Source organism: Oncorhynchus nerka, linkage group LG14 (genome assembly GCF_034236695.1).
Source record: "Oncorhynchus nerka isolate Pitt River linkage group LG14, Oner_Uvic_2.0, whole genome shotgun sequence".
Classification (NCBI taxonomy): domain Eukaryota; kingdom Metazoa; phylum Chordata; class Actinopteri; order Salmoniformes; family Salmonidae; genus Oncorhynchus; species Oncorhynchus nerka.
The window spans coordinates 74,182,081-74,198,588 of record NC_088409.1 but is presented as its reverse complement, the minus strand read 5'-3'; the positions used below and the strand labels follow the sequence as shown (position 1 = coordinate 74,198,588).

Sequence of the window (16,508 nt, the reverse complement as noted above, 5' to 3'; positions counted from 1 at the left end):
AAACTTTAATGAGTAGGTGTTCTAAAACTTTTGACCGGTAGTGTAGACTTTAAAAAGTGTTAAACCTCATCTGGTTTGTATACTGCCTAGATTATATTGTGCTGCGTGGTCAACCTTGGTATAAAGTAAATATGGCCAGTTCAAGTAACTCAGCATTCCAGCCTGTTGTACCAGCTCTCCTTGAATAATATTTGCCAGTGTCAACAACCTCATGTATGAATTATTTGACGTCATCTTCACTGTGGAAGAGGATGTCTTCTATGCTACTATCCCCTCTAAACCAGCAGTAGCCAGTCTGAGAGCCAGGAGGGGTGGCTGCTGCCAATTTCTGTAAAAATACATGTATCTTACTGGTGCTAATGCCACACGGTGATAAGTGGTACTGCATGACTAGGTGCACTTGTTTGGATTTTGCCAGATAAAAACAGTGATACAGACACGTAATGAACCATATTATATTTTGTGAAATTAATCAATTTTATCTTTTGCTTTTTCAAACGTATTGAAGATTTTATTCGATGAAAAGTGGATGTATTGATGTTCTGGTTGGTATTTGAATTCCCATGCCGACTAGGTGAAAAACTATTGTCTGTGCCCTTGAGCAACCCTAATTACAGCGGTAAGTCGCTCTGGATAAGAGCAGTAGTGGAAAAAGTACCCAATTGTCATACTTGAGTAAAAGTATAGATACCCTAACAGAAAGTTACTCAAGTAAAAGTGAAAGTCACCCAGTAAAATAGTACTTTAAAATAGTACTTATTTGGTTTTAAATATACTTAAGTATCAAAAGTAAATGTAATTGCTCACATATGCTTAGATATCAAAAGTAAATGTAATTGCTCAAATATACTTAAGTGTTAAAAGTATAAATCATTTAAAATTCCTTAAATTAAGCAAAGCAGGTATACCTAGAAATGTTACGGATAGACAGGGTCACACTCCAACACTCAGACATTATTTACAAAAGATGCATTTGTGTTTCGTGAGTCGACCAGACCATAGGCAGGAGCGATGACCACGTGTTCTCTTGATAAGTGTGTCAATTTCACAATTTCCCTGTCCTGCTAAGCATTCAAAATGTAACGAGTACTTTGGTTTGTCAGGGAAAATGTACGGAGTAAAAAGTACAATATTTTCTGTAGGAATGTATAGAAGTAAAAGTTGTCAAAATATAAATCGTAAAGTACAGATACCCCAAAAAAACTACTTAAAGTAGCACTTTAAAGTATTTTGACTTAAGTACTTTACACCACTGGATAAGAGCATCTGATAAATGACTTAAGACCTATGTGTCTTGAGGAGGGTTACCTGCGATGTTCAGGTGCAGCCTCAGGACTGGCTTGGGCCAGGATGAGAGGTTATGTTTTTACTATTTCCATTAAGCACAGAGCATTAGAGTTTCCCTGTTGGACAGACAAACTCAAGGTCAGCGTTCTCATCGCATTCTCCCAGGTATTCCTTATCTCACCTTCCCATATATTTCCCATATATTCTAGTTGGCAGCAGCACCCATATCTAGAATGCACACAAAATTTATATAGACATTTACATTTAAGTCATTTAGCAGACGCTCTTATCCAGAAATAGCCACTGTATGTTATTGATAGTAGTAGGTGTTATTTATAAAAACAGATTTATATTTGATCTATATATCTATCCCTTCTAGGTATTCAGTACAAGGGTATACCTAGAAATGTTTCATCTAATATATATATATATATATTATATATATTTTTTAATTGCCAGGGAAAACTCCAAAAGGCTTGCTATAATGGCAGCTAATAATACAATGCAGTTGTTTTAGATTATAGTCTGGACTGGAGCCTGAAAGCGTGCTGATCATTATAGGCTGAGATTTGCCTGATACAAATATCTCACTGGTTTGATCAGTAAACTCAGCGACGAGCCATCAGTTATAGTTTGACCCCCTTTTTTTCCCCGTTACCACACATTGGCCAATGGGAGTTGGGAGGCAGAGTTGTCCTCCTGGCCGCCATTAAAGAATTCAATCCATGAATTCAAATGGAAACCTGCCGGACCCGAGAATCAGTGAACGCAAATGCTTAACCTTACTGGACATTTACATCATGATTTCAGTATTTGAGTGAAAGTTTTTATAGTTTTATCGGATTCCGGCGACTATGTGGAATAGAAGGGTGGTGTTAGCTAACTGTTTTATTTAGTCTGAGTTGGCTATGTTAGCTAGCGAAACTCGGAAGGAGGGGAGAGTTTCTTTGCTCTGAAATTGTTTAAGATTACTAGTAGATCACTTTATGGTGAGGTTGTGGTATGGTTCGTGTATATATTTTATTAAACGCATTGTGTAGTAAAGTAAGAAAAAGGACTCAAAGTGGGGTTTATGAATTTGTTAGCGTAGAAAGCTAACTAGTTGTGTTAGCTGGCTATCAAGACAGCGATATTGTTTAGCTAGCGTAGTGGCTAGCCATCATCAACCGGTTGTATAAATAACTAGCCAGTTAGCATCTTAGTTTTATGGGGTATTTGACTAAATACTCTATCCAGATTAAATAGTTTAAAACTTAGCTGAATATTGCTGCTCTTTGTAACTGAGACGATGGATTATTCAACCACTCTGTGAGGATGAGTTCATGTTTTGTACCAAACGGGGCCAGTTTGGAGGACTGCCACTCCAACCTATTTTGCCTGGTAAGTGATTAAACTCGCTGTTAGCATGCTAACGTTAGCTAGCTCAAACTGAGGCCAGAAAGCCATTTTGGCTAGCCAGTCAGCAAGCTAAACCGCTTGACTACAGCTGACTCTGGAGGCGTCAAGGCCTGTTCTAGATTGCTGGCTAATGCAATTTTGCAAGTGCGCTAACGTTAGCTAGCTAACATTAATATTGGTTGATATGTTAGTTTATAGCAACTGAAGTTCCCAGATTAAAAAACAACAAAAATACTTAGTTACCTATAATCATGTCGCTGACTAGCTAGCTAATGTTGGCTAACTGGCTTGCTAGGTTCAGTTTGTTTTGTGATGTCTGTCATTGTGAGATTTGTTTATTATTCGTCACATCAGCACCATTAGCTATGTATTTGACTGCAATTGGATATATCCAACTAGTTAGCAACTAGTCATAGTGTTCCTTGTTTGTTTACACCTTGATGCTTGGCTAGGTAGCTAGCTAGTTATGGCTAACTTTTTAGGCCAACAATATCATGAGTCAGCCTATGATTATGTCTACAGTATTGTTTCCTTAAGTGAGCATTCCTATTGCCAATGCTGTCAACTACAACTCACGAATCTACTGAGTTTCACAAGTCCTCATTGTAGTATTATGTGGTACTACTCCCTTATGGATAGAACTTTAAGCAGGGTAACCAGATAAGTGTACATAATATCAACTATAGTCTACTAGTTATTTTTTTATTTAACCATTATTTAACCAGGTAGGCCAGTTGAGAACAAGTTCTCATTTACATCTGCGGCCTGGCCAAGATAAAGCAAAGCAGTGTGACAAAAACAACAAATAGTTTTAGTGATTCTGAAACTGTATATTTTATTGAAACTAGGATAAAATAAATATCTTGTCATATTTTGAATTGGTACTATATTATTTCTCTGGCAAATGTGTTGCATAGCATTCAAAGGAATTCTAGGAAATATCCATTGGCACTAAATACTTTGATAGAAAGGGATTTCCCACCCTTTGAACTCTGAAGACTAATGAGTTGGAAGGTTAGGTTGCACAGAAGGAACAGGTGCATTCCTTTACATGTTGTATTTGGAGGTGCTTCACACTGATTGGATAGTGCAGTTGTTAAAGTTGTCAGGCTACTACTGCACTGCTTTGCATTCAGCGGGCTTGCAGCCCCTCTCTGGGCTAATCCCAAATGGACCCTATGCACTTTTGGAGATCTGAAAGGATTTGGTTGGTATAAGCAATATGGTGAAACTTCCACCTAGCCTATCAGATGGCAAGGTGGAGCTAGTACCATATTCTTTGCACCTGTCAAATCTTCTCAAATCTCTACAAGTGCACAGGGTGTAGTGTTTATTTGGGATTGGGCCTCTGTCTCAGCTCTTTTTTTTCTCACCCTGTCCCCCAGGCTGACCTGACTGGGATAAAATGGCGGCGTTTTGTGTGGCAGGGGCCCACTTCCTCGCCCATCCTGTTCCCTGTGACGGAGGAGGACCCCATCCTGTGCAGCTTCAGCCGGTGCCTGGCGGCCGATGTGCTAAGCGTGTGGCGAAGGCACCACACCCCGGGTCGCCGCGAGCTCTGGCTCTTCTGGTGGGGGGATGACCCCAGCTTCGCAGAGCTCATCCACCACGAGCTGTCAAGTAAGGGCTAGCCTCTGCCACAGGAAGGGTTGCTTGTTGCTCACATAGCATTGGAGTTAGGATGAACTCTCAGTTGACACTTGGGAGAGGGGCTGCAAGTGTCATGCAAATGGGGAGAGACACTGCTCAGTTGAGGACCCACATTAGTCCACAGCCTGACACACTTCAATGACTGAAAGCATCTTTCATTACCAAAAGATGCAAGTAGTTTACATGTTGGGCCTACAGTTTTGAGTTCTGCCTGTTGTTGGGAATGGGTTTGCACATCACGATACCAGTCATATGAACGCTTAAATTCTATCTCCCATCAGCTTTTTCATTGGGGTCGCAGCTCCTGTTAAAGTAGTTAGCTTTACCCTGTAGGGAGCTAAGGGGCTGCCTGGTGGCTAGATCTTAAAGGCCTTGCCACTGACAAAGCAAAACAACAACAAAATTATCTTCATGATGATGTGGGTGGTAACACTTTGGTTCTTGAATGTCAAATATCTTGAAGGCGAGACCGCTTGACTTCTGTTTTTGAGTGGAGTTTCCCTTTAAACATATTATTTACATGGTTGCATAATGTGTTACGTTTTATTGTAAACATTGGCAGATGGTCAAAAATTCCCATCCTATCTTTTTTTCTGGAGTGTTTGAACCCATGGCAAAAAGTAACACTGCCAATTCTTGAGTTCTTGTTTACAGTTGTGATGTTGATGGAGCATTCAGCGGGTATCTAACTGTCTTTTCTCTCTTCCTGGCTCAGGTGAGGAGGACGGCGAGTGGGAGAGTGGCTTGTCCTATGAGTGCCGTACACTCCTGTTCAAAGCTGTCCATAACCTGTTGGAGCGTTGCCTCATGAACCGCAGCTTTGTCCGTATTGGCAAGTGGTTTGTCAAGCCCTACGAGAAGGATGAGAAGCCCGTCAATAAGAGGTAAGAGTCCCCATAATTATCCCCTTCTGTAACCAGTGCATTGATATTTTCATCAGTATTGCAGAGTGCTCTGTTGACTGTTTCTAGTAAGTGTATACAGCAGGTCAGGTCAACGAGTCATCCTGATCAGTGTACTTCCTTATTGATTTTAGAAATGCATTGCACTGGATTAAAATGTCTGTCAAGAAAAGTAAATTGGTTGGATACAAATGTAGGCCTACAGTAAATTGAATGGATGCCAATCAAAGTTGTTAATGACATGCATTGGTGTCTATTGTGAAATTCAGCCGTTTCTTAGTGTGATAGTTTTCCTCTTACTTGATGTTCGGGCGTATGCTTTCTAACACAGGCCATAGAAATGTAGACACTTTGTCATTTATTCCCTATCTGACACTTTTGTCCCTTATGGTTTATTCTTGAAAGAAACCCTGAGGTTTCATTGAAATCCACCTCTTCAAAGGTAGCATGTGTATAGTTCATGTCCGCTTCAGTATTCTTTTCTGTTAATAGCCCGGCTGGATTACTTCGATGTCTAGAGTTTCCTGTTCCTGTTGTCCGTAGAGTATTTGTCAGTACAGGTGAATGTATACTTGTTCACGTGAGTCAGCCTGCACAGATTATTTGATCGATTTCCCAAAAAAACTACAACACTGCCATTAAGTTAATTTGGAGAGATTAGGGAGTCTATGCCTGTCTCAGACTGAACAAGCAGCAGATTGTTTTTGTTCTGCTGCTGAGAGTAGACATGCATACTGTATTAATTATTGCCCTGTTATGCGTGAGCATGCTTCAGTTCGGCTAGGCCAACCGAACAAGTGTGCTCGCATACTCCCTTAAAATATCTTCTCTTCAAAATCTAGAAAAAACGTCAATAAGTACGTACTGTTTGTCCATTTTGAGACGTCGTAGCCAGTATACACCTCAAAATTGTCAGAAATAATCTAAGAACTCAATAAATCCGTCATTAATTTACGTTTTTGCAGAGATAATTTTAGTCGCCCAGTTTTACATCAAAGATGTTTGGTGCAGTATTTGTCAATGTAAAAATGTGCATAAAAATTAGTAGTCTCTCCTTGAATGGCAACATAATTTATTGAAGAATCGCTACTCTTGACCAATCACAGATGAAGGGGCATAGACTTCGTCTTGCCTAGAGGAAAACGTGTGCCCGACTGGTTCTTTAAGGGGAATGACATCATCACCGTTTTGGCTTCCCCCTGCACTTGAATGGGCCCTGGGGGAATCCTGGAGTGTCCTGAGGAGCTAATTTGAGCCCTGTCTGTTTTGCCTGCCCTAGTAATTCAAGCAGTTCTGCTGTTTTAAGCATTTCCGTTTTGCTCTGTTAATTTCAGAGCTCCCACCTCGTACACACGGGAGAGTGAGATAGAATTGAGGTGATTGCAATGCATGTTCACTGGGGGGTTAAGGTGTCACGATGTGTTTACGGGTGTGAAGTGTTTGAGAATTGGCCCCTTGGCCTCCAATGTTCTGGATGAAGACATCTACAAGTGGGTGTTGAAGCAGGGCAGTGCCTGCTTGGACTTGGTGAAAATGAGAGTGGGTGGGGGTGTGAGTGAGATCCAGCGGTCTCACTGTCGCCTGTACTCTCTGTCTGGTAAACAGGGCTGTCTTTGGAACATGCTGAGTCTGCACTGTGGTTTTACACCAACCGTGTCAACAGGAACTGTTTTGGTATGTTTAGCCGCTTGGCTGTGCAGCACTCGTGAGGAAATAAAGCCTTGTTGTTTAACATTTCAATTTCATAATAGTCTATTTTTAACAAGGCCTATTTAAGGAATGTTGGTGTTTTGGAGGTGCACTTTTAACTGAAACTAAAATAACCTTCTGTCTTGTCCATGCTGGTTGAAGGCCAGGGCTCAGGCCTCACTGATAACTTTCCTCACAGTAAGCAGGCATTGGCACCTGGAGGTATATTTTAATGACATAGAAGTGCACAACAAATATGTGAGGAATGTTGTTGCCACTCCGGTCCTCACTCCCTTCCCTGCTCTCCTTTTCTCTCAACCCTCACACCCATCCTCTGACCCATTCATGGACAATCAGCTTTTTCTGTGGTGCAGACATGGTCCTGTTGCTCTAGGAACAGACCAATAGCCTGTCATATAGTCTTCAATTTACATGTGATTGGTGTATTTCTGGTATGTTGAGACTATCCTTTCAGCAAAGTAATGTAGCTGCTATCTATGTGTCACAGACTGTAAAAGTTTTGATTGTAAAGATTTGTTTGAAAATGGTAACCCTGTCCGGTGCCTTCTCATGCCAACATTCCCATCTTTGATTCAACCTTATAGCAAATCAAGGTTTGTTTAATGACTTGACTGGAAAGGTTTCTGCCGTTGTAATCCTTGACGGCTGCCTAAATCCAAAGTAGATTAATTACATTTTGAGATGAAAACCACGTTGTGTATACTAAAGTGAATAAAACCAGAGAGAAGGTATGTAGAAAAGATAATAGACCTACAGTGCCTTGGGAAAGTATTCAGACCCCTTGACTTGTTCCACATTTTTTTGTGGTACAACCTTATTCTAAAATTGATTAAATAAAAGCAATTCCTCTTCAATCTACACACTACCCCATAATGACAAATTAAAAACCTGTATTCAGACCCTTTACTCAGTACTTTGTTGAAGCACCGTTGGCAGCGATTACAGCCTAGAATCTTCTTGGGTATTACATTTACATTTAAGTCATTTAGCAGACGCTCTTATCCAGAGCGACTTACAAATTGGTGCTTTCACCTTATGACATCCAGTGGAACAGCCACTTTACAATAGTGCATCTAAATCTTTTAAGGGGGGGGTGAGAAGGATTACTTTATCCTATCCTAGGTATTCCTTAAAGAGGTGGGGTTTCAGGTGTCTCCGGAAGGTGGTGATTGACTCCGCTGTCCTGGCGTCGTGAGGGAGTTTGTTCCACCATTGGGGGGCCAGAGCAGCGAACAGTTTTGACTGGGCTGAGCGGGAACTGTACTTCCTCAGTGGTAGGGAGGCGAGCAGGCCAGAGGTGGATGAACGCAGTGCCCTTGTTTGGGTGTAGGGCCTGATCAGAGCCTGGAGGTACTGAGGTGCCGTTCCCCTCACAGCTCCGTAGGCAAGCACCATGGTCTTGTAGCGGATGCGAGCTTCAACTGGAAGCCAGTGGAGAGAGCGGAGGAGCGGGGTGACGTGAGAGAACTTGGGAAGGTTGAACACCAGACGGGCTGCGGCGTTCTGGATGAGTTGTAGGGGTTTAATGGCACAGGCAGGGAGCCCAGCCAACAGCGAGTTGCAGTAATCCAGACGGGAGATGACAAGTGCCTGGATTAGGACCTGCGCCGCTTCCTGTGTGAGGCAGGGTCGTACTCTGCGGATGTTGTAGAGCATGAACCTACAGGAACGGGCCACCGCCTTGATGTTAGTTGAGAACGACAGGGTGTTGTCCAGGATCACGCCAAGGTTCTTAGCGCTCTGGGAGGAGGACACAGTGGAGTTGTCAACCGTGATGGCGAGATCATGGAACGGGCAGTCCTTCCCGGGAGGAAGAGCAGCTCCGTCTTGCCGAGGTTCAGCTTGAGGTGGTGATCCGTCATCCACACTGATATGTCTGCCAGACATGCAGAGATGCGATTCGCCACCTGGTCATCAGAGAGGGGAAAGGAGAAGATTAATTGTGTGTCGTCTGCATAGCAATGATAGGAGAGACCATGTGAGGTTATGACAGAGCCAAGTGACTTGGTGTATAGCGAGAATAGGAGAGGGCCTAGAACAGAGCCCTGGGGACACCAGTGGTGAGAGCGCGTGGTGAGGAGACAGATTCTCGCCACGCCACCTGGTAGGAGCGACCTGTCAGGTAGGACGCAATCCAAGCATGGGCCGCGCCGGAGATGCCCAACTCGGAGAGGGTGGAGAGGAGGATCTGATGGTTCACAGTATCGAAGGCAGCCGATAGGTCTAGAAGGATGAGAGCAGAGGAGAGAGAGTTAGCTTTAGCAGTGCGGAGCGCCTCCGTGATACAGAGAAGAGCAGTCTCAGTTGAATGACTAGTCTTGAAACCTGACTGATTTGGATCAAGAAGGTCATTCTGAGAGAGATAGCGGGAGAGCTGGCCAAGGACGGCACGTTCAAGAGTTTTGGAGAGAAAAGAAAGAAGGGATACTGGTCTGTAGTTGTTGACATCGGAGGGATCGAGTGTAGGTTTTTTCAGAAGGGGTGCAACTCTCGCTCTCTTGAAGACGGGAGGGACGTAGCCAGCGGTCAGGGATGAGTTGATGAGCGAGGTGAGGTAAGGGAGAAGGTCACCGGAAATGGTCTGGAGAAGAGAGGAGGGGATAGGGTCAAGCGGGCAGGTTGTTGGGCGGCCGGCCGTCACAAGACGCGAGATGTCATCTGGAGAGAGAGGGGAGAAAGAGGTCAGAGCACAGGGTAGGGCAGTGTGAGCAGAACCAGCGGTGTCGTTTGACTTAGCAAACGAGGATCGGATGTCGTCGACCTTCTTTTCAAAATGGTTGACGAAGTCATCTGCAGAGAGGGGGGGGGGGGGGACGATTCAGGAGGGAGGAGAAGGTGGCAAAGAGCTTCCTAGGGTTAGAGGCAGATGCTTGGAATTTAGAGTGGTAGAAAGTGGCTTTAGCAGCAGAGACAGAGGAGGAAAATGTAGAGAGGAGGGAGTGAAAGGATGCCAGGTCCGCAGGGAGGCGAGTTTTCCTCCATTTCCGCTCGGCTGCCCGGAGCCCTGTTCTGTGAGCTCGCAATGAGTCGTCGAGCCACGGAGCGGGAGGGGAGGACCGAGCCGGCCTGGAGGATAGGGGACATAGAGAGTCAAAGGATGCAGAAAGGGAGGAGAGGAGGGTTGGGGAGGCAGAATCAGGAGATAGGTTGGAGAAGGTTTGAGCAGAGGGAAGAGATGATAGGATGGAAGAGGAGAGGGTAGCGGGGGAGAGAGAGCGAAGGTTGGGACGGCGCGATACCATCCGAGTAGGGGAAGTGTTGGATGAGAGCGAGAGGGAAAAGGATACAAGGTAGTGGTCGGAGACTTGGAGGGGAGTTGCAATGAGGTTAGTGGAAGAACAGCATCTAGTAAAGATGAGGTCGAGCGCATTGCCTGCCTTGTGAGTAGGGGGGGAAGGTGAGAGGGTGAGGTCAAAAGAGGAGAGGAGTGGAAAGAAGGAGGCAGAGAGGAATGAGTCAAAGGTAGGCGTGGGGAGGTTAAAGTCGCCCAGAACTGTGAGAGGTGAGCCGTCCTCAGGAAAGGAGCTTATCAAGGCATCAAGCTCATTGATGAACTCTCCGAGGGAACCTGGAGGGCGATAAATGATAAGGATGTTAAGCTTGAAAGGGCTGGTAACTGTGACAGCATGGAATTCAAAGGAGGCGATAGACAGATGGGTAAGGGGAGAAAGAGAGAATGACCACTTGGGAGAGATGAGGATCCCGGTGCCACCACCCCGCTGACCAGAAGCTCTCGGGGTGTGCGAGAACACGTGGGCGGACGAAGAGAGAGCAGTAGGAGTAGCGGTGTTGTCTGTGGTGATCCATGTTTCCGTCAGTGCCAAGAAGTCGAGGGACTGGAGGGAGGCATAGGCTGAGATGAACTCTGCCTTGTTGGCCGCAGATCGGCAGTTCCAGAGGCTACCGGAGACCTGGAACTCCACGTGGGTCGTGCGCGCTGGGACCACCAGATTAGGGTGGCCGCGGCCACGCGGTGTGGAGCGTTTGTATGGTCTGTGCAGAGAGGAGAGAACAGGGATAGACAGACACATAGTTGACAGGCTAGAGAAGAGGCTACGCTAATGCAAAGGAGATTGGAATGACAAGTGGACTACACGTCTCGAAAGTTAAGCTTACGTAGCAAGAATCTAATTGACTAAAATGATTAAAATGATACAGTACTGCTGAGGTAGGCTAGCTGGCAGTGGCTGCGTTGTTGACTTTGTAGGCTAGCTGGCAGTGGCTGCGTTGTTGACACTACACTAATCAAGTCGTTCCGTTGAGTGTAAAGTTTCTACAATGCTGCTATTCGGGGGCTAGCTGGCTAGCTAGCAGTGTTGATTATGTTACGTTGCGTTAAAAGAACGACAATAGCTGGCTAGCTAACCTAGAAAATCGCTCTAGACTACACAATTATCTTTGAAACAAAGACGGCTATGTAGCTAGCTATGTAGCTAGCTACGATCAAACAAATCACACCGTTGGGACTGTAATGAAATGAAATGAAAATGTGATACTACCTGTGGAGCGAAGCGGAATGCGACCGGAATGCGAAAGTTCTATTCAGTAGACGTTGGCTAGCTGTTGGCTAGCTAGGAGTGACTCCTACGTTAAGGACGACAAATAGCTGGCTAGCTAACCTCGGTAAATTAAGATAATCGCTCTAAGACTACAGACTCTAAACTACACAATTATCTTGGATACGAAGACAGCAAAGACAACTATGTAGCTAGCTAACACTACACTAATCAAGTCGTTCAGTTGAGTGTGATAGTTACTACAGTGCTACGGTAGACGGTGAACGTTAGCTAGCTGGCTAGCTGCTGGGCAGATAGGAGGACGACGAAATACGATAATTACGCAATTATCTTTGATACAAAGACGGCTATGTAGCTAGCTAAGAAGAAATTGCTAAGATTAGACAAATCAAACCGTTGTACTATAATGAAATGTAATGAAAAGTTATACAACCTGCAGACCGAAGCGCGGATGCGACCGCTCGCTCCAACCCGGTATGACACTATAAGCTTGGCACACCTGTATTTGGGGAGTTTCTCCCATTCTTCTCTGCAGATCCTCTCCAGCTCTGTCAGGTTGGATGGGGGGCGTCGCTGCACAGCTATTTTCAGGTCTCTTCAGAGATGTTCGATCGGGTTCAAGTCCGGGCTCTGGCAGGGCCACTCAAGGACATTCAGAGACTTGTCCCGAAGCCACTCCTGCATTGTCTTGGCTATGTGCTCAGGGTTGTTGTCCTGTTGGAAGGTGAACCTTCACCCCAATCTGAGGTCCTGAGCGCTCTGGAGCAGGTTTACATTGAGGTTCTCTCTGAACTTGGATCCGTTCATCTTTCACTTGATCCTGAGTAGTTTCCCAGTCCCTGCCGCTGAAAAACATGATGCTGCCGCCATGCTTCACCATAGGGATGGTGCCAGGTTTCCTCCAGAGTTGACGCTTGGCATTCAGGCCAAAGAGTTCAATCTTGGTTTCATTGTTTCTCATGGTATGAGAGTCTTTAGGTGCCATGTGGCAAACTCCAAGTTGGCTGTCATGTGCCTTTTTCTGAGGACTGGCTTCCGCCTGACCACTCTACCATAAAGGCCGGATCGGTGGAGTGCTACAGAGATGATTGTCTTTCTGGAAGTTTCTCCCATCTCCACAGAGGGACTCTGGAGCTCTGTCAGAGTGAACATCGGTTGTTGGTTACCTCCCCGACCAACGCCCTTCTCCCCCGATTGCTCAGTTTGGCTGGGCGGCCAGCTCTTCGAAGAGTCTTGGTGGTTCTAAACATCTTCCATTTAAGAATGGAGGCCACTGTGTTCTTGGGGACCTTCAAGGGTTAGAATACTTTACAAAGCGCTATATATATATATATATATATATACATACATACATACATACATACATACATACATACATACATATTTTATAATAAGCTTTGAGTACTACAATCACCAAAATAAACGCTTGTCAATCAGGGAGAATTGATCATTCCAAAAACAACGAATTTAACAGTATTGATTTTGTTTTGAGCATAAGAACACCGCATTAGCCAAAGCAAAATGTATATAACTGCAGTAAATTAGCTTTAAAACTATAACATTTTCTCTTCGCTCCATTGCAGAATATGTAGTATAGCACGAAATTAGCTTTTAAACTTCAAAAAATGATCATCGCTCCATGGAGAAAATGGTAGAATTGCAGGAAATTGTGTAGAGAATTTCAGCGCCGACCACGTCCATTGCCATAACCCCTGCCACACCCACCACCTAAGCTCCTTTTCCATCGAGGAAAAACAAATGGGAATAGTTTGGGTTTTTAATCACTACGTTTACTGTTAGCTGTTCAGTGCACGTATAACATGGGTGAGCCTCAGGGAGAAGGACTGTAGTTTTCATTTGGCTGTAGTATCCTGTCACCTCCCTGTTCAACTCCGTTTAATTGCGAATTCTTTTGCATTTATGAAACCTGTCATTTGTCCTGGTACCAGTTAATCCAATTGACAATAAATAATATAACTTTCTGTTATTTTTCTGTATCTCATAAGACATTGAATCTTTTGATGTTTCACTCTGATTGCTTCTCTAAGGAATATTGTACCGACCATTATACACTGCTCAAAAAAATAAAGGGAACACTTAAACGACACAATGTAACTCCAAGTCAATCACACTTCTGTGAAATCAAACTGTCCACTTAGGAAGCAACACTGATTGACAATAAATTCCACATGCTGTTGGACAGGTGGAAATTATAGGCAATTAGCAAGACACTCTCAATAAAGGAATGGTTCTGCAGGTGTTGACCACAGACCACTTCTCAGTTCCTATGCTTCCTGGCTGATGTTTTGGTCACTTTTGAATGCTGGCGGTGCTTTCACTCTAGTGGTAGCATGAGACGGAGTCTACAACCCACACAAGTGGCTCAGGTAGTGCAGCTCATCCAGGATGGAACATCAATGCGAGCTGTGGCAAGAAGATTTGCTGTGTCTGTCAGCGTTGTGTCTAGAGCATGGAGGCGCTACCAGGAGACAGGCCAGTACATCAGGAGATGTGGAGGAGGCCGTAGGATGGCAACAACCCAGCAGCAGGACTGCTACCTCTGCCTTTGTGCAAGGAGGAGCACTGCCAGAGCCCTGCAAAATTACCACCAGCAGGCCACAAATGTCCATGTGTCTGCTCAAACGGTCAGAAACAGACTCCATGAGGGTGGTATGAGGGTCCGACGTCCACAGGTGGGGGTTGTGCTTACAGCCCAACACCGTGCAGGACGTTTGGCATTTGCCAGAGAACACCAAGATTGGCAAATTCGCCACTGGCGCCCTGTGCTCTTCACAGATGAAAGTATGTTCACACTGAGCACGTGACAGAGTCTGGAGACGCCGTGGAGAACGTTCTGCTGCCTGCAACATCCTCCAGCATGACCGGTTTGGCGGTAGGTCAGTCATGGTGTGGGGTGGCATTTCTTTGGGGGGCCGCACAGCCCTCCATGTGCTCGCCAGAGGTAGCCTGACTGCCATTAGGTTCTGAGATGAGATCCTCAGACCCCTTGTGAGACCATATGCTGGTGCAGTTGGCCCTGGGTTCCTCCTAATGCAAGACCATGCTAGACCTCGTGTGGCTGGAGTGTGTCAGCAATTCCTGCAAGAGGAAGGCATTGATGCTATGGACTGGCCCGCCCGTTCCCCAGACCTGAATCCAATTGAGCACATCTGAGACATCATGTCTCGCTCCATCCACCAACGCCACGCTGCACCACAGACTGTCCAGGAGCTGACGGATGCTTTAGTCCAGGTCTGGGAGGAGATCCCTCGGGAGACCATCGGCCACCTCATCAGGAGCATGCCCAGGCGTTGTAGGGAGGTCATACAGGCACGTGGAGGCCACACACACTACTGAGCCTCATTTTGACTTGTTTTAAGGACATTACATCAAAGTTGGATCAGCCTGTAGTGTGGTTTTCTACTTTAATTTTGAGTGTGACTCCAAATCCAGACCTTCATGGGTTGATAAATTTGATTTCCATTGATCATTTTTGTGTGATTTTGTTGTCAGCACATTCAACTATGTAAAGAAAAAAGTATTTAATAGGAAGATTTCATTCATTCAGATCTAGGATGTGTTATTTTAGTGTTCCCTTTATTTTTTTGAGGAGTGTATTTCCAGATTGATCTGAGAATAACTGTTTTTCCATCCCCTCTGCAGTGAGCACTTGTCGTGTGCGTTCACCTTTTTCCTGCACGGGGACAGTAACGTGTGCACCAGCGTGGAGATTGCCCAGCACCAGCCTGTCCAGAGGCTAGGTGAAGAACATCTGAGCCTGGCACAACAAAATGCCAGCCCCCTGCAAGGTGGGTCTAACCAGGCATGGCCTGGTCACCCAGCCATATCCTATTGAGACAACCGTTGAGCTACCTGCCATTGGTTAGATACTAGAATGTCCATAGGTTTTTCTTTTTTTATATCAAAGGCAATGCAGTAGTGTTTATAATTAAAGCATAGTCTTGCTCCCTGCTGTCATAATTAATTTACCTCTAGTCAAGACTCTATTCTGACCTGTGCTGACCTCACACTTCCTGTCCCCTCTCTCCCTTCCACAGTCATCTTGAGTCCATACGGTCTGAACGGGACGGTCACGGGCCAGTCCTTCAAGATGTCTGACCACCCCACCCAGAAACTTATTGAGGAGTGGAGGCAGTTCTATCCCATCAGCCCCAGCTCCAAGGACCGCCCCGATGACAAGATGGAGGATGCAGACTGGGAGGACGACTCACTAGCAGCCGTGGAGGTCCTTGTTGGTAAGATGGGGGTTGTTGTGTGTTGTCCAGTGTGGATGTTATTCTAATGGTTAGTATGTGGTATTGCAGTTGTGTGTGTTTTTCTGATGGAGACTCACTGACTAAATGTGTTATGCTGATCTGTTCCAGCTGGAGTTAGGATGGTGTACCCTGCTTGTCTAGTACTGGTGCCCCAGTCAGACCTCCCTGCACTGGCCCCACAGGGATCAGCCAACCCCTCACCCGTCCTGTGTGAGGGCCTGGGGGCCCACAGAGACCCTGCCATGTCCTCTGTCACCCTTACCCCTCCCACATCACCGGAGGAGGCCCAAACAGGTAGCCTTACCATTTACTAATTAGTCTATTAGGACCACAAACTCTGCAAGTGTAGCTGTCTGGGTTCAGTGTCCATCTTTTGAATTATTTAACATTGATGCATTCAAGTTCAATGCAGATGTAGAAGCACAATGGCTTACTGATTATTTTGACAACTAAGTAGTGTACATTAATACTGAGTATTATATTAATTTATACTACGGGTAGGCCTAATCCTGGATGCTGATTTGGTTAAAACCGCATTTCAGCCAATGTCTATTCCACAAGTTACCGCTGTCTAAATCTGACGTTGAAATGCCTATTTACTCTGTACCATCTGACTGTGCAATCCAGTCTCATCAGCCCAGCCAGACAATTTATATACTAGATCTACACTAAAAACCATCTAGACATTATCTCCCATTTCTTTTCGACTAACATTTGGTTTTCAACTGCGGAGATTTGTATTAACCTTGCTGTCTATCTCTGACATT

At 45.1% G+C, this 16,508-nt stretch overlaps 1 protein-coding gene across 1 annotated transcript in view; it reads left to right on the top strand.

Moving 5' to 3' along the window:
- The first annotated feature begins 1,983 nt into the window (after nt 1–1,983).
- LOC115141871 (mediator of RNA polymerase II transcription subunit 13-like) overlaps nt 1,984–16,508 on the top strand; it is a 36,034-nt gene continuing 21,509 nt past the window's right edge. Inside the window, 6 exon segments of the mRNA XM_029681194.2 lie at nt 1,984–2,667; nt 4,071–4,305; nt 5,051–5,219; nt 15,128–15,273; nt 15,523–15,720; nt 15,850–16,035. Coding sequence (XP_029537054.2) covers nt 2,602–2,667; nt 4,071–4,305; nt 5,051–5,219; nt 15,128–15,273; nt 15,523–15,720; nt 15,850–16,035 — 1,000 coding nt within the window. The 5' untranslated portion in view covers nt 1,984–2,601.